Source organism: Odontesthes bonariensis, chromosome 23 (assembly GCF_027942865.1).
Source record: "Odontesthes bonariensis isolate fOdoBon6 chromosome 23, fOdoBon6.hap1, whole genome shotgun sequence".
NCBI lineage: Eukaryota > Metazoa > Chordata > Actinopteri > Atheriniformes > Atherinopsidae > Odontesthes > Odontesthes bonariensis.
The window spans coordinates 11,152,438-11,175,554 of NC_134528.1; the positions used below are offsets into that span (position 1 = coordinate 11,152,438).

A 23,117-nucleotide genomic window follows, 5' to 3' on the forward strand; every position below is an offset into this window, starting at 1 on the left:
TTTGAACAAATACAACTGATAGGCCCCTCCCCTCCCTCCCTCTCTGCTGTGCTTTAGCTCGACATCCTGCTGCTTCTTCCTCTGTGGTGGATCACGGTCCATGTAAGTACAGCTGGAATCACTGCACAGACGTTGTTTTTAAGTCACTTGAATGGTAGATGAGGCCGTGGTAATAAAATCAGAGTTTTATTAGAGTCTGTAAAAGCTTTAAATGACCTTGAGTCATCCTGATGGGCAGATTTTCAGCCACAGTTTCTAATATATGCAGGATGTCGCGTGTCTATTTCGGTCAAACTTGTTTACATAAAAGTCTGGTTTTGCTCTGAGTAGCACAGTGAGATGTAAACTTGCTCAATGAGTAATACATTGGTAATGTATACATTTGTCAGTTTGTTTAATATGTAGCAGTGTCCCAATCTGTGGTTATTCTTGTAAGATGGTAACATATCCCTTTCTGATGGGCAGCTTTCACGCGACATGACGGGAATTGTGACGCATGATGATAAAAATGTTTTTATCTGTAACCACTTTGATTTTTGTCACAAATAACACTTTTAATGCCTAATCGTTTGAGGCAGAGCGCAGCAGAAAAGCACAGAATCATGAGTTGGAGGCTCGAACCAGAATTCTCCAACGAGACCCTCATTTCTCATTTTAAGTGTTTGTTTGGAGTTGTAGGAAGTCGACATGCTAACTCACAAAGAGAGTAAAACATAATCCTTCATTTTATTTTCATCTTATTTGTGAAATGGTAACATTTCGCATTTTATACCAACTATTTTCTGTTCTGTTGTGAGATCAGGTTGGTGATCGATAGCATTTCTACTCTGTGGGGTTCCCCAGGGGTCAATCCTGGGACCCCTATTGTTCAATCTGTACATGCTTCCATTAGGCCAGCTAATGCGCAGCTATAATGTGTCCTACCACAACTATGCAGATGACGCTCAGATCTACGTGTCACTGATGGCAGAAAACATGGGCCTGTAGATACGTTGTGTCGCTGCATCGAACAGATCAGTGTGTGGATGCAAAACGGTTTTCTCCAGCTAAACTCATTGAAATCATTGTCTGTGGCCCACAGAAACGAAGAGAAAGTGTTATCAGTCACCTTGAGACTCTCTCTGAAACCTAATAATCAGGTTAGAAATCTGGTGGTAATACTGGACTCAGACCTGAACTTTAACAGCCACATTAAATCAGTAACATCAGCAGCTTTTTACCATCTAAAAAACATTGGTTTAGACACTATTCCTTTGATTCTGGCAGACTTAGAGAGACTGATCCATGCGTTTGTCACCTGGAAGTGTTCTGGAAATCTGTACTCTTCACTTTTAATTGAATTAATGATTATTTTTATGTTTTAATGATTTTATACATATAAGCTTGCCTCGCCTTACTCCTCCCAGCTCTAATTGGTCGATTTCACTCAGGCACATGGGACTCTTAGACATGGCAAGTCTCGCAGTAACACATGAATCTGTGACTAAGTAGTGATTCAGCAAAGGTAATGAAGGGATTTTTATTCAAGTGACCAAGTTCTGCTTTAATGAGCCGATTTACAAACACAGAAGCACATTTGCTCAAACCTCTCTACATACAACACAACAGGCTTAAAACACTGTTGTCAGTATGCAGCTTCACCTGTTTACCTGTAGGGTAAGGCAACAATGACACACTGGCAAAAATAAAAGAAGAAAAAAAAGTACAATGAGAGCTTTCTCTAGCTGTAGAAGTGGATCTCGATGCAAATCGGTGAGAATTACAACTTTCTGGCAATTGTGGATTTACAAGATCTTTGCATCAATGTGATGAAGTACCTTTGTCAGGATCAACCAAAACAACAATCCTATTATGTCTAATAACCATTTCTCATGTCAGGCAGAAAATGTGCAGTATTCGAATCCTTATCCGATACCTCGAGAGATGCATGGATACCGTCTGCTCGCTCCGGCCTTACAAAAATAGTGTGTTCTCGTTTACCTGAAACCATGCGTTGCTTCTTTTAAAGAATGACTCACTTAATTTCATTCTAGTGACAATGCTGTTGATTCTTAGAGTAAATAGGGGTTTGTTGCAATAGCAGGAAGTTGTGAAACAGTACAGTAGTGGTCATAAACGAAGAAAGAAGTCACAAATTATTGGGTTGCTGAGGTTTGACCAACTGCTTTCTCAACAGCTCGGTAAGCAGACGGCCTTTAACAGTCACTTTGCTTCCTTCTTTCACACGAGCATGTCCTTAGTCTCTGAACCAGCCAAATATTAACCTTATATTACTTGTGATACCTTTAAGGATTCGTCATGTTCATTAATACAAGTAAAACATTTCCTAAAAAGTACAAAGTCTGTGGAGCTGTACAGTCTTGTTCAAAGTGCTGATCCTTTGTTGAAAAGCCAGAAAGTTTGCCATCTTTTACTGGGTGACGGTTTAATCGTCTTGTTTCTGTAAGATGAGAGAGTGACGAACACTCCCAGCTGTGGATGAAAAAGTTAAAGAGGCTGAAAATGTGATGCTTTTCAAGGGGTCTGTCCTTTCCACTTTGTCTCTTTGAGCCAGAAAAATATGTCCAACATACAGCTCTCCCCCGGGTTCACAAATGAATGTTTATACAGTAAATATTGATCTGGACGTTTTCCTATATTAATCATTCTCTTTTTTTAACTGTTTAGGCCAGTCCTACGCTGTGGTAAGACGGCGCTTTCGAAAGTGTCTTCAGGCGGTAAGAGGCACTGTCTTGTGTTGTGAAAACCTGACGTGGAAATATATCTGAAGTCATGCTAAAGTAGGCCCAGCTGTCGTCACAGCGAGGCAGCACATGTCCACAGCTGTTACTCCTTTTCTCCGTCTTCACTGCTTCCTACAAAAAGAGACACAAAACAGAAGAAATTAATGTGCATCAGTGTTCCCCCTCCTCCCCAAATGTTTGGACATTTGTCAAGAAAGGGTTGACTTTCAGTAACTCCAGATTTCCAGACAGAGATCAGGTATAAGACGAGATTAAATTAACCTTTTGACTCCAGATCAACGAAAATAAATCAAGCTGTCAGCAAGAACTTACAAGGACTCATTTTATAGCTCAGGTATCTCAGGTGTTTCTGCTCATGTTGGTTCCTATCTCAGATACTTCCAGGTAATTTAACTAAGTGGCAGCCATGATGAGAGCCGGTTGAGCTCAGAATTGAGAGCGTATCCTTTTTCAGACGACTGAATAACTAAGTCTCATCTTTAAAAAGTTATGTAGTCCTTATAAGGTTGTTTTAACCCATTTCTAACACCCGCTAAGAACAGCATGTAATATGTTACACTGTCATTATTTATTTATTTATTAAAAAAACTAAGTGAACTAAACAGCTTGAGCAGCAGTCAGCTGAAGTAATGGTTTCCTGTGGGACGTTCTCAGTCTCTCTCTTGGTTCTGGAGGAATCTTGTTCCCACTCTTCTCTCCAGCACTGCTTCAGCTCATTGAGGTTTGCAGCTCTGGTTTCTGCACAGCTCTCTGAAGGTCCCACCACGGCATCTCAGTCAGGCTGAGGTCTGGACTCAGACTGGACCGTTGTTGTTGATTCTTCTCTTCTTCACACATTCTGTTGTAGATCTGCTGCTGTGTTTGGGATCTTTGTCCTGTTGATGAGCCAGTTTCAGCCCAGCTTTAGCCTCACATCTGACTCTAGAACACTTTGGTATCCAGAGGAGTTCATGGTGGACTCACTGGCTGCGAGGTGCCCAGGTCCTGTGGCTGCAGAACCAGCCCAGATCATCAGCCCTCCACCACCGTGCTTGACAGCTGGTTTGAGGTGTTTGTGCTGATATGCTGTGTTTGGTTTCCTCCAAACGTGCGGCTGTGCATTATGAGCAAACATCTCCACTTTGCTCTGGTCTGTCCAAAGGACATTGTTCCAGAAGTCTTGTGGTTTGTTCAGATGCAGCTTTGCAAACCTAAGCTGTGCTGCCATGTTCTTTTTAGAGAGAAGAGGCTTTCTCCTGCAGCCCTTCCAAACAAGCCATACTTGTTCAGTCTGTTTCTAACTGTGCTGTCATGAACTTTAACCTTTAACATGCTGACTGAGGCCTGCAGAGTCTGAGATGTAGCTCTTGGGTTTCTGACCTTGGGGTGACCGTTAACCTTTAACATGCTAACTGAGGCCTGCAGAGTCTGAGATGTAGCTCTTGGGTTTCTGACCTTGGGGTGACCGTTAACCTTTAACATGCTAACTGAGGCCTGCAGAGTCTGAGATGTAGCTCTTGGGTTTATGACCTTGGGGTGACCTTGCTGGACGTCCACTCCTGGGAAGACTGACAGCTGTCCTGAATGTTTTCCACTTGTGAATAATCTTTCTCTCTGTAGAACGATGGACTCCAGATAGTTTGGAAACGGCCTTATAACCCTTCCCAGATTGATGGGCAGCAACAGTTGCTTCTCTGAGATCATTGCTGATGTCTTTCCTCCTTGGCATCGTGTTAACACACACCTGAACTTCTGCTTTTATAGAGGCGCTCACACTGACTGATGATCAGTTAATCAGAGCATTGATCAGCAGCAGCTGGCTCCCTCGGACTGGTTGAGTCAATCTTAATCCTGATCTTTTGATTACTTTTAAAACTTTGCTTTGATAATCATTCTCATGAGGCTCAACATTTTCAAGGCACAAACAAGAATCTTGTTTATTTCAAGAGTAAAGTTAATCGTTTACAATAAAAGGCAAAAGTTTAACTTCTCGAATGGTTTTTATTTCAGGTTTAGAGCTTTCTTCAAAGGCTGAGAAATAAAAGCAGTGGTTATGAATTGATGTGATTGAATTTGGTAACGCGTTGCTTTGTTCCTCCATTTTTTTATTTTTTTTGCATATTTGAATTAAAATTTTTGTTTGTATGTGTATAAAGAAACTCAAGATGAGCTGCTTTGTTGTTGAGGTGACCAACCTCCTGCCGAGTCCATATCGGAGTCCGAGATGTGCGTGATGGAGAAGCGGGAAACGCTGGACGGGGACACGGTGAAGCGGGAGTACTGCACGGCCGGTTTGGGGTCCGGGGCTTTGGTGACGGAGCGGGCCGGAGGGGAGTCGGCTGCAGACGAAGACGTTGGCAGAGGGAGGAGGGGAAAGTCGTCCTCCCACTCGAACGCTGCACCTGAGAGAAGACGGTGAGTAATGGTTTCTTATCTGCTAATCTTATTTAACGGGGTTAAAGTTAAAGTTAAACGTGTACTCACTCTCCTCTGAGACGTTCCCATCTGAGTCATCGGAGGCGTTGAGCCTCTCCTGGGATTTTCTCCCCAAGCTCTGACCCTCCATCCCTAAAGGGAAGCCGTGGTCAGCGAGCTCTTTAGTTGGGCTCTCCTGGTGGTAAGCACGATAGAAGAAGAAAGTCATTCATGGCTGAAATAACTGGTTTTGATGACTGGGAGAAGCAGAAAAGGTTTAACTGGCAAAACATCTCTTAGAAACACATCGAAATATATCCAGATTTGGTCCAATTGGTATGGAAGCCCATTTCCGCCACTTAATAAAAATAAATTTAGAAATACTATCTCATAATTATGAGATAACAAGTCGCAATGATGAGATACTAAGTCAAAATTATGAGCTAGTATTTCTAAATTTATTTTTATTAAGTGGCGGAAACGGGCTTCCATAGTTTGGCCATGGCAGGAGTGTGAAAGTGACTTATCAACATCACATGTGCAATTACGTTTGATTTAATAAGCCGTCCCCACATCAATCATCCATTTCCAAATTTTATGAATCAATGAACCGTAGATCTTACCAACCAATTTCTATACAAATCCATTCAGCCATTTATGATTTATAACCTAACCTTTAAATGAAGCACAACACTTTATAGTACAAAATCTCAAGTTTAAAAACTTCAGCAGGTTGGAATTAATCTATAAAATTAAAGCTGCGGTCGGCAACTTTTTTTTAGTCATATTAGCTTGAACTCTCATGGGATTCTGGAAGTAGAGTATTAAATAGGCTGTTTAGGAAAAATAACGAAATCTGTAGCTCCCTCTGAAGCCTGTAATCATGCTTGCAAAAATCGAGCGCTCCTGGCTGTTTTTAACCAATCAAGTTAGGGTGGAGGAATCCTACCTGTCAATCACAGCTTGTGCACACGCTGCTGAGCGTGAGTCTGCCCCAGCTTGTGTGCGCTCACACTGGTGTGAACTCACGTGCACAACCTCCACAGAGGGGGGAGGGGTTTGAGGGGGCGATTCGGAGCTTGTTAGAGGTTGGGGGAGGGACCTGAAAGTTGTATCAGTTCGAATTTTCCGACTTTAGACTCGCAATTTTGAAAACCTGCCGACTGCAGCTTTAAGGTTCTCATGAAATCAGGATGATCGGTTCAGCGCTTTCTAATGAAAAGTTTAAATGAAAATGACATATGTCATCTGTTTCTGAGATAAGCGTCCCACATGTTGGAATCAGAGAAGGAACTTTTAGAAAAATGTTCAATGTAAGCTATATGCTACGGTCGAATGGTGAAATTCTGCTGAGGAACCTTCATAACTGGATGAAATGACATGAAATGAGCTCAGAAAAGGAGCTCTGATGCTTTCTTAATGATCTCCTCTAGCAGATGAAACACTGGGCCGTCTTTTACGAGGGAAAGGGGATAATTCTGTCCCACAATTCCTTGCAACCGCAGCTTTTATAACGACACTCGATTATTTTCATCTCTGCTGAGGCCTGAAGGATCTTTCCTGCCACCTTACTTTAAACCCACGATGTTTATCATAGAGGTAGAATCTTCCATCCACTCACCTGATCAAACAGATAGACGGTGACATCGTCAAAGAAAGACACCGTCTTCGTCTTGTGTCCCAGCTCCTCCGGGCGCTCTGCGGTCAGCGTGGTCGGCATCTTCAGGAGGCTTCGCAGTTTGTGGGCCTCGCTGTCGTCACTTATCACGATGGGCACCGGGTGGGGCTCGTCTTCGCTCTCCTCCCCGCCGCTCTGCTCCTGCACACTGTAGGTCCGCAGGTCCTCGTCAGACTCGTCGCTGTCCGTGTCGCCATCCTCCTCGTCGGCCTCCTCGCCATCGGCCGGGGATGCTCTGCCTTCTGTTGCAGGGAGCGGGGGCCGAGGGGTGGATGGTGGTGGAGGGGATGAAGAAGAGAAGCGTCTGGCGTTTGCTGTGTGCTGCAAGGCCACCTCGTCTTTGGGTAAGCTGTGTGGGATGTCGCTGGATATCCCCGATGGCTTGTTTTCAACGCTTTCAATCGCCGTCTCTTCTGAAGCTCCAATAGAATCTTTCACGTCCTCTGTTTCCTCCTCATCTACCTTGAAATTGGAGGCACAATCACCGTTTAGGGCGCCGAGAGCTTCCTCCATGGCCCCCACCACCTCAGCTGCCCAGTCCCCCATAGATGAGCTCTCTTCCTGGGATGGCCATTCATCCAGCACCCCTTCTGTTATGGAGGCAGGGTCAGGGGGCTCTGAAGGTGCCCCAACCTGGCACCGCTCCTCTAAGTCTTCATCCATCTCTGTAGGAGAACTGGATTTCGTTTCCTCTTCTAGAACATGTTCCTCTTCCAGTTTTAAGTCTTTGCTCGCCACAGCATCCTCTAGTTCTTCCTCTCCTTCATTCTTCCTTTTCTCTGCCTTTTTTTCCTTTCCATCATTTTGTTCATCCGTTGCTCCCATTTGGAGTTCTTCCTCCTCATCCCGACTTTGCCTTTCATTTTCATAGTCTGAAAAGTAGGCAGAGTCTCTGTAAGGAGTCTCCTCACTTAGTGGTAAAAGACTGTGGTCGTCTGTTTGTGAGGCTTCTAGGGTTGAATCTTCACCACCCGTGGACTCCACTTTATCTTCATCCTCGTCTTCCTCCAGGCTTGCATCAAGGGTAGGCTTTCCCTGAGGTTGTGACCGCGGTTCGTGAGACTCTTTGGGGACAAACTCGGGACTCTCGTTGTTCTCGGTATCGTAGCCGCTGTCCATGGCTTTAGGCGAGCTGGAAGGGTGGGAGGACGCAGGGCTGAGGCCTTCGCAAGACCCAGTCGCTGATGGAAGATCCATGGAGTCCATGGAATCGGGAGTTCCTACCTGCTTCTGTAGCGACTTGATGGCCGGAGAGGCGTTCAGCTCGCTGGACTCGTCAGCAAAGATACCCGAAGTAACATCGGTGATGTCATCGTCTTCATCACTGCAGTCGAGGATGTCAACCAGGCTTACGGTGGAGTCGCCGCGGTCCACGCCGCTGTCGGCGGTGGGACTGAGCTCCGACTGGGGATCTGTGACGGTCACCATCACATGCATGTTGTCAGGAGGAGGCGGAGTGGCTTTAGTCATTGTCAGGGTCACCTCTTCTATTCTGGGCTCGAGCGGTTTTTGCATGATTAGATTTTCTTTGATTGCTTCCTCCCTTTTCTCTTTAAACGGTGTTTCATCAGCTGTGAGATCAACACACTGTTCCTCTGAGTCTTCACACTTTTTCAGGGTCGGCTTGGACACAATGGGCCCCCCTGGAGCCGGTGATAGATTAATCATCTCCTCGTTGCTTGGCACGTCAAAGGCTTTATCTCTAATGTAGCTGCTGTGACCGTAGCCGGGACAGTAGCTGTTGTTTCTCACTAACAAGCCAGTGAGTGGGTCAACAAAGTGGGAGTGGCAGCACTCTCCAGATGCCGGCAGCTGAGTCTCCCCTTCATGGCACAGGTACACATAGGCGTTGCAGTTGTCCGAGGGCACCACGGCATGATGTTTACTCAGATTGAGGCAGGCACTGTTATCTTTGGCCTGTTGCGGCTCCAGATAGTCTATGGGTTTGGGCAGAGCGTGGAAGGCCAGGCTGTGCTCGTCCGGCCAGGAGTCCTCGATGTCTGTACTTGGCATCGTGTAGTGGAAGTCGGCATAGCTGTCCTGTCTGCAGCTGTGGCTGGCCCGTCTGTGGTGGCCGACGCTGCTGTGACGGTGTTTCGAAGGCCAAGTGTTGCAGGTGTGTCTCTCAACAAATATGTCGTCTTCTTCCTCTTCTGACTCGCTGTCCCTGTGTCCGATGAACAGAGCCCCCTCGGCCTCCATGTTGATGCTGACAGAGTGGCTGTGGTGCCTGGTGTGGCTGGGCATGGTCTTCCTTAGAGAGCCCATCATGTCATAGTAGCCCCCCGTCATGGTCTTCCCCAAGATGCAGGTCTGACTGCTTTCCAGGTATGGATTGCTGTAAGCCTGCTGAGGTGGACTGTTTACAGATGGGGAAATACCGAGTGGGTTCTCCAGTTCCCCCAAAGCCTGACGAAGGCTTCTCGACCCCCAGCTTTCCTGATGCTCACCAGAATGCTCTCCTCCAATCAGGTAGTGATCTATCCCTAAAGGTGGGGAGTGCTCATAGTAGTAGCCCCCGTCTCGATCTTTGTAGGACACATAGTGACTGGACTCCCAGGGTCGGATGGGGCTGCTGTCTGCCACTTGCCCTAAAAGGGGCTCCATAGTCAGGGAGATGGCTGGGCTTGAGTCGTTGGAGTCGTACATGTCAGCTTTGTGGATGTCTGCAGACCAGTAGGGATCCATGCTTTTAGTAGCCTGTGATGGGCAGGCCATGCACTCTCCTGAGTCTGCGCTCCCAGTCAGGAAGCTCCCGCTGCTGCCCTGGTAGTCCGGGCTGTACGAGCACATGGTGTAGTCCGGGTCAATGTTACAGTCCACCGGCTCCTCGATGCGGATGTAGTACTCACTGCTCACTGAGGGGCTGTGGGCGCTGAGGACAGGCAGCACGCTGGGAGGATGGAGGTGTTTTGGTTGATAGTAAGGAGAAACTCCATGGTTGAGGCTTTCCATGGGGCAGCCCCCAACAATGCCCCCAGGTGGGTAAAACGCTTCCTGGCAACGATGGCTGGCTTGACCCAAAGTGCTCGAGGAGTCGGGGGCTCTGTATGGCTGATCCGCTCTGGCTTGCTCCCACTTGTACTCAAAGTTCAGGCCATGGGCCGTCTCTGTGACTGTCAGGATGTCGTCTCCAGACTCCGAGTGGTAGCCGTCACCAGCTGAAAAATGCTCCAGCAGAGGGAAAGAGGAGGTCGAGGAGGGGTGGTCCCGGGACGTGGCACCACGGTGGCTGTTGAATCCGGCATTGGGACGCATCAAGTTCCAGCGCCTCTCAAAGTCTTCCACTGCCTCACTGGCCCCCTTTGCACACAGGTAGCTGAGCAGCAAGTGGACCTCCTCAGCATTGGGTCTTTGTTCAGGCTGGAGCCAGCAGAACTGCATCACCTCATACCTGAGGAGACCGAAGCTCAAATAAGAGGGAAATACTGCAGATTGAACATAATAATGGGAATTTGTAGAAGTAGAAGTGGAATGGATTTATTTTTTTTGTGTGCGACTCACCAGCGCTCGGCCAGCGACACTTTGAGCAGCGGCTTGGGCAGTCGCAGCTGCTGCTCCCTCACAGCGTACGTCAGGACCTGTCGGTCAGAGTAGTGTCTGTAGGGTTGGTTTCCCAACTCAAACAGCTCCCAGATGGTCACACCAAGAGACCTGAGACGAGAAGCCGCCAACATTAAACAGAGCCTGAAACTTTTCTTACAAATTCTAAATTATAATCCTGATTTCTTTTTGTTGTTTTTTTTTGGGGGGGGGCTTTTATGCCTTTAATGGACAGGAAGCAGGGGCCAGAGAGAGGGGGAACGACATGCAGCAAAGGGCCGTCTGATGCGAGGACCACAGCCCCTTGTACATGGGGCGCCCGCCGTACCCACTACGCCACGGACCACCCCAATAATCCTGATGTGATCTGAGACCTCAGCTGTAACACACTGCAGTCTTATTATTATTATTATTATAATACGGGATCTAATCACACCTGTTAAACAAAGAAAGTATAAATACTCAACCTGAAGGTGTGTGATGTATATATTATGTTCTATAATTATCTACAGACCCCTTCCAGACCCCTCAGCTCATCTGGATCCGGTCTTCTATCAGTTCCCAGAGTCAGAACCAGACATGGAGAAGCTGCATTCAAACTCCCAGAAAGTCTCAGATCAGCTGAAACACTCAGTGTGTTTAAGTCCAGGCTGAAGACGCACCTATTTTCAGCTGAATAAAGCTCCAAATCTGAAGCTTTGAGTTTCAAAACTTTTATCTGATTTGATCTATTGTTCTTAGTTCTTTCTTTTTTGTTTAAAATTTAAATCTTGCTTTTTATTTCTACTGTTTTAATGTATCCGTAAAGCACTTTGAATCACCTTGTAGTTGAATTGTGCTGCACAAATAAACTTGCCTTGCCTTACAGGCTTTACATTGCTGAAGTGGTGTCGATTTTTGAGTTGGCCCAGATAAAAAAAAAATAATCATAATTCTTTCTTTAAGATGCATCTGATGTATTTATTTGCATGAAACTTTTAGAAATGATGCTGAATTTGACTAAACTTTTCATACATTTCACTGGAGTTACCAGTGAGAGATCGGCGGTGAAAGCAACGAAGTTTAAGCCACTGTCAGCTTTCTGTTTGAGGGTTTTGGGTTAAGTTTAGGAGAAAACGTCTGATGTATACTTGTGCAGAAACTATTTGGGAAGACACGGGTGATTGGATAAAGCTTCTGTTTATCATGGTCACCAAACTAACTGATGTGATCAACAGAAGCGCTGCAACTGGGAGGTGGTCATCCTACATTTCTGATAAGGTCAGAATTTTGTCTTTAAACTTCTCTCAGTGCAAAGTGGGATCATCGTTTTATATATACCAAAGATCCCTGGGTACAAAGTGTATATACACCCAGCTTTATGGAAACATTAAGTGGATCCTACCAGATGTTGCTCTGTTGGGTCTGATCAGCCACCAGCAGGTTTCCATGAACCTCGTCCACCAGCTCCGGAGCGATCCAGCGCAGCGGCACGTGCATCTGATCCGATGTCAGGTAGTAATCATCCTGATCGGAGGGGGGGGATTATTAACTATCCATCTTTGGATTTTTTTTATGTAAACTTCTGGATAAGAAAAGTGTTCTTGTTCTGAAGTCTAAAGACTGATAGCTGCAAACGGGGTGCCTAAATGCAGGGGTGGAAAAAGTACCAAAAAAATCTACTCAAGTTAAAGGAAAAAGTAGCTCATTTAAAATGTACTCAGAGTAAAAGTTACTTAGTTACTTCTTTAGTTCTTTAAAAGCAGGTTGTTCAACCACAGCAAATGGATGAAGGCCTTCACAAATGAAGTTAATCAGAACCTTTTCAACTTTTCCTTTCGGCACACGTTTGGTTCCACCCACTGACAGCAAGTCAGATATTCTTGCTTGCTTGGGGTTTTTTTCTGGTTCCATGGTCAGTGTAGACCATACTCTTTGGTTTCATTTTAAAGAGACCCAATAATAGAACAACACTAGAAGATTTTTTATTAGCCAAAACTTAATAGCTTTTTGGAGCATTTTTCAATGTGTTATTATACACTCATAAGCAATTGTCAACGCATATCATGGCTATATTAGCATACATTTGTGTGAAATTAAGGAATGAGTCAAATTTTATTGTTTAAAATGAAGCTTACTACCAAGTTAGCTAACGTTAACTAGCACTATAAAGCTGGCTGCTAACACTGACGTTAGCATACCATGATTGAGTAAAGTTATAAATTGAATGAATCAATGATTAATTGCATGTAACGTTATTTAGCTTCACGTGAGGTTATCTGACCTGTACATGCTTGCACGGGTTGGAAGCAGAGCTATTTAAAATGTAGTGAAGTAAAATACTTCCAACAATATTTACTTAAGTGAAAGTAAAATTACTTTTTTTTAAAAATCAAAAAAATGTTTTTTAAATTTTACTTTTAAAAAAATTACTCAAAGTACAAGTACACAAAAAACTACTCAATTACAGTAACGAGAGTAAATGTAATTTGTTACTTTCCACCCCTGCCTAAATGCCTTCAGCTTCGATCCACAAATGAAACAAAAAACACTTCATGTGTTTGCAGTGAAATAAATTACCTTGTACTTAGTGTGTGCCAGTCCGTAATCTCCAATCTTCACCGAGACGTCGGCAGTCAACAAGCAGTTCCTCAAGGCCAGGTCACTGATGGCAGGGCGGGGACAAACAGCTGTTACACGACCTCGCCATTTAGAAACACACTTAAACAACATGTGGGAGGGTCGCCGTGCATCTTAAGACGGTTCAGAGCTCTTCGTGCAGAAATGACGACTCTTTCGGCCTGATTCAACATGCTGTATTTGAGAAGAAGACCCCCGTCTGTCACTCTGGAGAAGAGGAGTCACCGCCTGCAACAAAATCACTGATGCTGGAGTCTAAAAGCAGCACTCGGGCAGCACCAGGATATTGTTTCAGGAAGTAACCGAGGAGCAGAATCCAACGTTGGCAGAAGCCGGAGTTGTGCTCGGTGGGATCATTATACATTTACACTGGGAAAAATTTAAATCTTACCAAGTATATTTTTCTCATTGAGTATCTCATTACACTTAATATCAGACACAATTGCCTAACAAGTACCATTTCAGCCAGATATAGGGACTTGTTTTAATACAATACATCTTGAATATCTTGTTAAGTGAAAAAGTCTTGAAAACAAATTGTTTTGAGTCACATTTCACATGAAACAAGCTTTTTTTTTTTCATTTGAAGAGGTTTTTAAGGTAATTTCAAGATCACTTTTAACTCAAAAGTCCTAAATATCACATCTTATTTCAAGAAATCTTGACAAGCTGATTTTCACTAGTTCCATTGGCAGATTTTTTCCTTATTTCAAGCAAAAACATCTTGTATTTCTTGTTTTTTTTTAAACTTATTTTTGGAGGGGCATTTTTTCCAGTGTAGCAGCAGAAACTGGTGACTACCTGTGTGTGAAGTTGTGTTTGTGCAGGTGCAGGAGTCCTGATGCGATGTCACAGGCCATCCGCTGGAGAATCAGAGGATCTGGGGAGATGGTCTCGTTGGACCTGCAGCTTCGGAGGTAACCCTTCACATCCCCCTGGAGAGAAACCAGAAAAAGCTGCATGCTACAACATCCGACCACTGGGGGGCAGTCTTTGCCAACTTTCTGCACGTTATGGCCTCTGAAAATTTCCTGTCTAGTCATGTAATTCTGCACGAAGAACAAATTTGAAGATGGACAAAGAATCTGAGTGATAAAACGCCTCTGACGTCTCCCTGGCAACACACGTCGACTACTGCTGCCATTTCCCCACAAGAGGTCATCTTGAAATTAAATTTAACTGTGAACCCAATGCTTTTCATCAGATAAAATCCATTTGCTTCACTTGGAGAATAAAGAAGTGATCTTTGCAGAAAACAAGTCTGGAAATGTTTACAGCAGCTGCCAAGAAGGATGTAACTGCCAAACATTACAGCACCGTTCTCAGTTGGTGTCATGTCAGTTATAGCAGGTTATTCTGACCTTAAATTAAAGACCAATTTTAGAATATATGTAGTTAAAACATATTTCTGAACGTTTAAGATTTCAACTACAAGGACATATTTGGTCAAAATGTTGAGTTGTACAAAACTTTATGACTTTATGTAATCTTTTAAAATGGTCTTCATCAATAGTTCTCCAGCTTTCAGAGTTTTTCTTTGGACATTTTCTGCTTTTTAACAATTTTTTTTTTCTTTATGAAGCCACTTAACTCATACCTATGAACCATTCAGGCAGAAAAAAGGCTCCTAACTCAAGGGATGAGCCAGTGTTGTGTCCACACAGAACAGACAACTTAGCAAAGAAGCCATTTTAAATTGGATCTTTAGGCACTTTGTTCCCAGCCTGTCACAGAGACACATCATTTGTTCCCATTTCTTTAGCTGCATGTGTGAAAAACAGCAAAGATAACACAGTCTGACAGACAGAAAACAGGATTTCTGCAGCAACAAGGTGATTCCCAAAGAGCTGTTAGCTGAAAACTTGGCATATCTCAGCATGGTGTGCAGTGTGTCCTTAAAACATTTGAGGAAACTGGACAAGTGGAGGACAGAAGAAGAAGTGTCAGGCCTAAAGAACTATCTACAGCAGATGAACAGGATCTGAAAGTGAGAGGAAAAACTCCAGCAAAGACCTGACACAGGAGCTGAGAGATGCATCTGGACCTTCAGCTGATCCATCTGCTGTTGGCCCAAGCCTCATCAGAAATGGGCTCCATGGAAGGGTGGCTGTCAAGAAGCCGTTCTTAAGGAAGGGAAACAGGGAGAAAAGGCTGAGCTGTGCCAAAGGACACAAGAAGTGGGCTGAAAATCAGTGGCAGCAGGTCTGATGGAGGGATGAATCCTCCCCAGAGCCCGGAGCTCAACATTACTGAAGCAGTGTGGGATCATGTTGGCAGAGAACGGAACAAAAGGCAGCCCACATCCAAAGAAGAGCTTTGGGATGTCCTTCAAGAAGCCTGGAGAACTATTCCTGAAGACTCCTTAAAGAAAGGACAGAAAGCTGGTCTGAGAGGGTTCAGGCTGTGTTGGAGGAGAAAGGAGCTCAGAGCAGATATTCACTTCAAAGCTGCTCAGAACTGAACTAACTCTGTTTTTTAACCTTTATATACGGTGTTATATTATTTCTTGGCAATATATAAACAAATGAAGGGTGGCTCAAGACTTTTGCACAGCACTGAATACTCAATACTGATTTATTTTGTTCATGCTGCTCTGAGTGTGTGAAACTCACCAGGGGGCAGAACTCCATCACCAGCAGGTAGGGGGTGACCTCTGTGCACTGAGCCAGGCACTGCAGCAGAGCCGGGTGCTGGAGAGCGCTGAGGAGCAGGAACAGGGGGAGATCTTAGGACCCTTACGTTTCCACACCGAATTAAACATTTATTTTAGACGCATCTACTTTCTGTTTAGGGCTCTGAAAACATTCCTCAGCTCTCACCTTACAGCAGGAAGCAAGATTACACAAATCAACTAGAGCAGAGATACTCATTGTGCGGCTCCTCAAGCTTTAATTGGTGGCTCATACTCACATAGTAGCTTATAACAATATGGTAACAATAACAATACATTTTTTTCAAATAACATACAGTGAATACAGCACAGTATTAAGTATTTTTTATTAAGTATTAATTAAGGCTTAATGGTGTTTCCTAAAGGGGGAACTGTTAAACCTGGCAACGCAGCCCACTTAAACCACCGTCACACTTCACCGCAGTGCACGCTAGCTCCTTTAGCCAGCGCGAGATGCAGGCACAATGGATCAGTTTTTAATTAAAAAAGGGCAAAAACCAGCACAAAAACCATGCTCATCCTGAATGTCTCACTATGATTACAACAACAAACTACAAATACAACATGAAGAAAGTCAAGGACATGCATGTCAGCTTCCACTCATCCCAGTATTAAGGTAAATGTGGTCTTAGTTGAACATGTATTGGCTGTGTTGTTTCTTTTTTTGTGGGATGTTTCATATGTAGAAATGCATATTTACACAAGGGGACTTTAGTATGTTGTGGTAAAAGTGGCTCTTCCCTTTGCCAATGTGGCTCTTGTGAAAAAAAAGTATCACTGAACTAGAATTTCATGAAACTCATCCAACAGAACAATATATCGTGAGCCTCAAGTTCTAGATGTAAAATCGAGTAGTTAAATCGAGTCTTAAAGTTTTAAAGGTGTACCGACCGGTAAGGTTGTGCTTCATCCAGGAAGTGCATCTGGTCCTGCACGCTCTTACTGGCTTTGAGCTCCTTCACAACCACCTGTGTGGTGTTTAGGCCCGAGTTCACCTCCCCCAGCAGAACCTGAAACAGCACAGGTGGAGACAGATGCATACAGGAGCACACACACGGATGCACGAACAAACCCAGTCAGCGTGGAGACAAAGACACGAAGCGGTCATGCAAGAGACGGCACAGAATGAACACATACAGATGGACATACCCAGTCAAGATACACAAGGATGGAGAGGGCGGAGGTGTATTCATGAGAGGAAAGTATGAGTCGGAGTCAAAGGAACGAGGGGAGTGGGGAGAACAAGAGAAGACAACATGTTAAATAGTTGGATAAGCGTGGACCACACGGTTCTGCCTGCACTGACGCCTCTCTGAGAACTAAGTTTAGGCCCAAAATACATCTGTGATCTGTTCAGAGAATATAAACCCAGCAGAGCTCTTAGATCCAAAGACTCAGGTCAGCTGGTCCAGTCCAGAGTCCAGACTAAACACGGAGAAGCAGCATTTAGCTGTTATGCTGCAAACAAGTGGAACAAACTGCCAGTGGAGATTAAACTTTCACCAAATGGAGACATTTTTAACTCCAGGTTAAAAATATTTCTTTTCTCATGTGTCTATGCATGAAATCTGCACAATATCTTTTCATTTAAATTCATTCAAATTATTTTATTTGTTTCTCTTTATATTCTTTTATGTATTTCTAATGCTTCTTCCACTCCCTGCTGCAATGCTTTTATTTTATAATAAAGCACTTTGAATTGTTTTGTACATGAAATGTGCTATAGTCAAATAAATTTGATTTGATTTAAGCAGCAGAAAATTAAGACTCTGGATCAAAGTAAGAGGCTCAAGCTGGAATTTCACGCTCAGACATTACAGGTCGGACATTTTTTAACCAAACTGTATTCTGAACAGCCACCGTGTGCTTACCTTCCCGAACCAGCCATTTCCGATCTCTTTCAGGTAGAAGAGACTGTGGCGGCCCAGGTCTGTGGACTTCAGGAGCTGGACTGCAACACAAGGACAAACTTTGTTAAAAAACACTAAACGTGGTAGAAATGTTCATATTTCCACATGAATCCGTGTCGCTCAGCACCGCCTGCACTAATTAAACGGTCATTAGGGTTGAGATACCGCAGTGTTACACAATAGAAAGGCGAGGTCATTAACTTTGATGGATTTCACCACGCAAACGAGCTCGAGTGATTGCCAGTGCTGATCGATTACATGTAGAAGTTGGGAATCTAATGGGTTAAACACAGTAAACAAATAACATGAAGCATTTAAAACTGCATCCCAACCCATTCAGATCACCATTAATCGGACTTGTTTACATTGTAAAGTCCCCTGAGGTTAATGTCATTGTAAATTGGCCCAAAATAAACAGAATTTAACTAAATTGAACAGAATTGGATTGTTTGGCAAAATATGAACCAGAAAAAAAGATTTATTCGTGCTGACAGACACAAACTGGGCACGTTTTCTCATAATAGTTCTTCCAACAACAAAGCAGCTCTGTTCCACACACAGACACAGCTTTAGTTTCTATTCGCCATACATGTAACAAACCCATAAACATATCATTAAGTTATGTATATACCATATAAAAGACACAACGCACCACTTCCAGCTCGTTAAATGCCTCCTGAAGAATCCATCTTCAGTCCAATCAGCCGCTGTCAACCATCTCTAAAGTGAAACATCCCAACATGCCAGTGAACGCCGCTCATTGCCCACGAGCAAACAAAACCGACTCTGTTCTTATGTGTTATTCTATATCGAGCCATCTCTGGCACCGATCCGTCTGCCTGTCCTCCAGCTCCCCGATGCGTCGCTGTCAGCATCCCCCGATGAACATGCCCGATCGTCCTGTCCTGACCTGTCCCAGCTCAGCCAAATGAAACGGACAGACTGCAACACCCCCTCCTCTGCCCCTCGCCATCCATCCATCCCCCTTTTTTTTTTGTTCCCCTCACTGCATCTCTTGCGATGACACTTAGATTCTTGCCATATAGCGACGAACAGGCCAGTCTTTGTGGCGTTATCGTCCTCCCACCAGACTGCCACACAGTCCAGTCACTGTGTGGAGGCCATATTGGACACCCCTGTCCCCGTCCCCGTCCCCGTCCCCAGACTGGTCATTCCTAACACCCACTCACACTCTCTCCGGCCCAAAGGGAGAATAGTCACCATTGTGTGGCTGCATAGGGCAGCACGGCACCAGTTAGGACCAGTTACTGTACACACTGGGGCTATTATCCCCCAGTTCCATGACACAGGGATAAACAGAGGTTTGGTGCTGCTGGCAGTGGGTTCCACCCACAGCCTCATGTTTACCTCAGCTATTCATAAAGCTGAGAGAACAATGGGAGGAAAATTACACGTTCTGAAAGAAAACGAGGCTCAAGGAGTTAATACGAGCCAGATTTCCAAACAGTTTGTGCCTGGTTCTGATTCTGATGGAGGGTTTCTTCCTGTTAAAAGTGAGTTTTTCCCCCCACTGTCACCTTGTGCACGCTCAGCACTGGGGGATTGGACTAATTTGGTATTGATTCAACTTCATTTGATTGAATTCAATTGTGATAAACCGCATCTTTGAAGTTTGTTGTGGCCCTAAATCAAACTGAGCTGAAACGAATGGGTGCTGATAAGGGCTGGGCGAGTTAACTCGTTAATTATTTAGCATCGATAAATATTTTATCGTTTAATTATTATTATTTATTTATTTTTTTTTTAAATTACATTTAATTTTTTTTAAAACATTTTTGGGGGGGCTTTTGTGCCTTTAATGGATAGGAAAGGTCATAGAGACAGGAAGCAGGGGGCAGAGAGAGGGGGAACAACAGGCAGCACAGGGCCATCTGCTGCTGTCTGCTGCGGAACCGGAAAAGAAAGTAATCGGCGGATCCACCAAACATGGAGAAGGGTACGGAACTTTTACTCGGCCATTTTCATTTTAAAGTTCTTCCAGACGGCGGAGTCGAAAGAACCAAAGTCATCTGTAAACACTGCCAAGTGTAATTGTCTTCTCAGCGTAGTAGTTCCAGTCTAAAATATCACTTAAAGGCAAAACACACAACTGATAGCAGCAAGTCATTCAAGGAAACAGACAGTGGAGCGAGGCTTCTACATAAATACTACAGAAAGATGCTGATGTTAAAAGTGTGTTTGCACAACAAATGTTATGGCACTTTCATTCATATGGCAGCCCATTTAAAATAAAACTAAATACTAAAAGCTATACACTACTTTGGAATTCATTTTGGGATTTTGCGTACAAATGCGATTAATCGTGATTAATCAGGGAAATCGTGTGATTAATTAGATCAAAAATTTTAATCGTTGCCCAGCCCTAGTAGGCTGTACTGTGGGATGTACTGTGATAAAGAGGCGCGGTGACAAGTTGGTGTCTGAGAGGCTGAGACGGTGATTTTTTATGCAGCCGACCTTCTTGCATGTGGATTTATAGGAGTTAAGGAAATGTACTGCTGACTGGCACATCTTAAATATTTAGTTTAACGGAAAGCTGCAGCAAGGAGGAGGTGAACGGATGATTAGATTGGAGCAAATCCAAGATGTCCTGGGACCTCCGACGACCATTAAAAAATAATGTGATTATTACTTATTTTTCTCCACACTGTAACAAAGTGCTTTTAGCAAGAGAATGAGACGCATCAAATGAGAATAAGGACGTAGAATTTCACCTTCTTCCAGAGGTCCCTAATAGGAAAAGCAAGAAAACCGAGAAAACGAGATGCTGTAATTCTCCTAAATTGCAGCCTTTTACAGAAACAGAGGGACACAGATTGTGGGCTATGGTGAAAGCTGGCAGTTAGGCGAGTTCAAAATGTTTTCCTTAACTTCGCCGTTACACATTAGGTTTAAATGACTGAATAATCGCCTCACTGATGTGCTGTCCATGGTGCTGAACGGTGAAACCGAGGAGAACCCTGAATGCAGTTAAACTGGATACTAAAAGTGTCGTTACACCAACGTAAAAACAGATTTAATTAAGCATATTTTTACAACTCTAAGTGGTAAACGGGTTCACCGTCATGCTCACGGCTGCCTGTGTTGTTAGTTGATTATCTGCGTCTGATTCTAAGCGGTTCTGCTTGTTTGCAACTCTTCCGATGTGCGTTGCTCTCGGTTAATGTTAGTTTTCACTGGTCATTGTTGAAATGAGATGATTGCATCGGTCTTAACATGCTGCACCACAGGATTAACACCAAGAAAAACTCCACCGGTAATTGTTTTCCCGAGCCAACAGGTTGAGTTAGGTTTGTCAGCAACAGATCAGCGTTTTTGTGGGGAATGACGAGCAGAACTGGTTTCTCAAGCTAATTAACAGGAAAAAGTCAGACCTCACAATCGCTTGGCCCTATTTTCTTTCCCTTCGTATCACTGCCTGCTGCTGCCTGCCGACAGATGCGCCTGTTACGGTGTTTGCTGCTCGGTCTGCACAGCAGGCAGTGATACGAAGGGAGAGAAAATAGGGCCAAGCGATTGTGAGGTCTGACTTTTTCCTGGAGAACGATTTTGTGATGCAAATGTATTACTCTTTTGAACGCATATTGTTTTGAGAAGCAAAACGCTTTATTTTTTAAACCCCAGCCAACTAGCCGGACTACCTTCATCAACACCAAAACGAGGCTGGAACTCGGCTCACAGGACGCAGCAGGGGGTAAGAAAATGTTCATAAATAATATTGCTGATATGGGATGTCATACAGCTTCATGTCAAAAGAGACAAACTATCCCTTTAAGACCTTCAGTGCAGACAGTTCAGTTGATTGAACAGAACAGGAGGTTGGAACAGAAACCTGCAGCAGCACCGGCCCTTTCACGGATCAGTTTGAGACCGCTGCTCTAAACCGTCTCTGACCTGTAAGCCCTAAATTACCCAGGAAGTTTTAAAAAGATGCATTTAGAGAAACTAAACAACTCCGAGCCAAGAATTCCCATCATCCCACTCAGCCCAGCTCCAGGATCCTGCTGCTGTTCTTGGACGATCATTTAAAGTCATGATGTTCGCCCATCTATGTTGAGTAATTCATTTAGAAAATGGTATCAATTTAGCGGTCGATAGATCTGAAATCGCCTTGAAGTGCATTGATCCGCTTTGAGTGTGCACACAAACAAAAAGAGATCAACTTGTTTTTTGTGCTCAGATTTCTCAGTGTGTGCACGGCTGCTCTCAGGTCTCCTCTGACTGGGTGAGGCTCCGTCAGTCTGCACAGTGCAGCCTGCAGCGCAGAACAGCTGCATCAGGGCGGCTCCAAACTGGGCCTCGGCCTGAGCCAAACTCCCGTAGCACTGGTGTCTCATTAAGACTCCACCCACAGCCTCAGTGTGCAGCGGGATGAGCGAAGAGATGTGAAGGATGTATGAAAGCTGCCAGAGTTACTCATGGCTGCAAAACATTCAGCTCCCCGGAGACATTAGAGATTAGAAATCCGAGACTCACATCTGCATGTGTTAAAAGCATGAGACTCTCTCTGCTTCGTTCTGCTTCAATAAAGTATTTCTATTTCTATTATAATTTCTTTGTCTTTTATCATCTCTTTGCCTTGTTGATAAATGTTAAACATTTTTTAATTTGAATATTTTGTCATCCAGTAAAAGCAATTTAAAACTGCACAGAAACTGTGGTTAAAATTATGGAAAATACCCGAGAATTTACGAAAACTTTAAAAGTTCTAAGCATTAAAGTGCAATGAATCCATTTCTTCTCTCCATTTCTCTTTGAAAACAAAAGCCGATATTCCCTGATGGTGTCACTGGGCGAGGCTGTCCTGGAGGTGCAGTAATGAAACCCCGACTGCCACTGCTGTAATACCATATGGTTTCTATTTTTCACAAAAGGACAAAGAATGGGTTATAGGCTCTGTTTACTCGAATAAATATGTTCTCTTACCCTCAAATAATGTATGCAGATGGCTTTGGTTTAGGTTGTTCTCTAAAACCTTTCTTTTTATGAGCACCACAAATCAAATTTAACTTATTTTTTTAAAATTATTTACCCTATTTTGTTGATATCTTAATGCCAGGGGTGGAAAGTAACGAATTACATTTACTCTTGTTACTGTAATTGAGTAGTTTTTTTCTTTGTGTAGCCTACTTGTACTTTTTTGAGCAATTTTTAAAATCAGTAATTTTACTTTTACTTAAGTAAATATTGTTGGAAGTATTTTACTTCACTACATTTTAAATAGCTCTGCTTCCAACCTGCGTAAGCACGTACAGGTCAGATAACCTCACGTGAAGCTAAATAACGTTACATGCAATTAATCATTGATCCATTCAATAAATAACTTTACTCAATGATGGTATGCTAACGTCAGTGTTAGCAGCCAGCTTTATAGTGCTAGTTAACGTTAGCTAACTTGGTAGTAAGCTAGTAAGCTTAAATTTAAGCAATAAAATTTGACTCATTCCTTAATTTCACACAAATTTATGCTAATATAGCTTATGAGTGTATTATAACACATTGAAAAATGCACCAAAAAGCTATTAAGTTTTGGCTAA

At 43.7% G+C, this 23,117-nt stretch overlaps 1 protein-coding gene across 3 annotated transcripts in view; it reads right to left on the reverse strand.

Annotated features, from left to right (window-relative positions):
- Window positions 1-1,396: 1,396 nt before the first annotated feature.
- The window catches only part of aatkb (apoptosis-associated tyrosine kinase b), a 74,068-nt gene continuing 52,347 nt past the window's right edge, over window positions 1,397-23,117 (reverse strand). For all 3 annotated transcript variants that reach the window (XM_075458291.1, XM_075458292.1, XM_075458293.1), the window contains 11 exons: window positions 17,521-17,600; window positions 16,541-16,659; window positions 15,591-15,678; window positions 13,780-13,913; window positions 12,919-13,003; window positions 11,744-11,865; window positions 10,321-10,470; window positions 6,760-10,210; window positions 5,208-5,334; window positions 4,919-5,125; window positions 1,397-2,855 (listed from right to left, as the gene is read on the reverse strand). In XM_075458291.1, coding sequence (XP_075314406.1) covers window positions 2,827-2,855; window positions 4,919-5,125; window positions 5,208-5,334; window positions 6,760-10,210; window positions 10,321-10,470; window positions 11,744-11,865; window positions 12,919-13,003; window positions 13,780-13,913; window positions 15,591-15,678; window positions 16,541-16,659; window positions 17,521-17,600 — 4,592 coding nt within the window. In that variant the 3' untranslated portion in view covers window positions 1,397-2,826. The remainder of the gene's footprint in view (window positions 2,856-4,918; window positions 5,126-5,207; window positions 5,335-6,759; window positions 10,211-10,320; window positions 10,471-11,743; window positions 11,866-12,918; window positions 13,004-13,779; window positions 13,914-15,590; window positions 15,679-16,540; window positions 16,660-17,520; window positions 17,601-23,117) is intronic.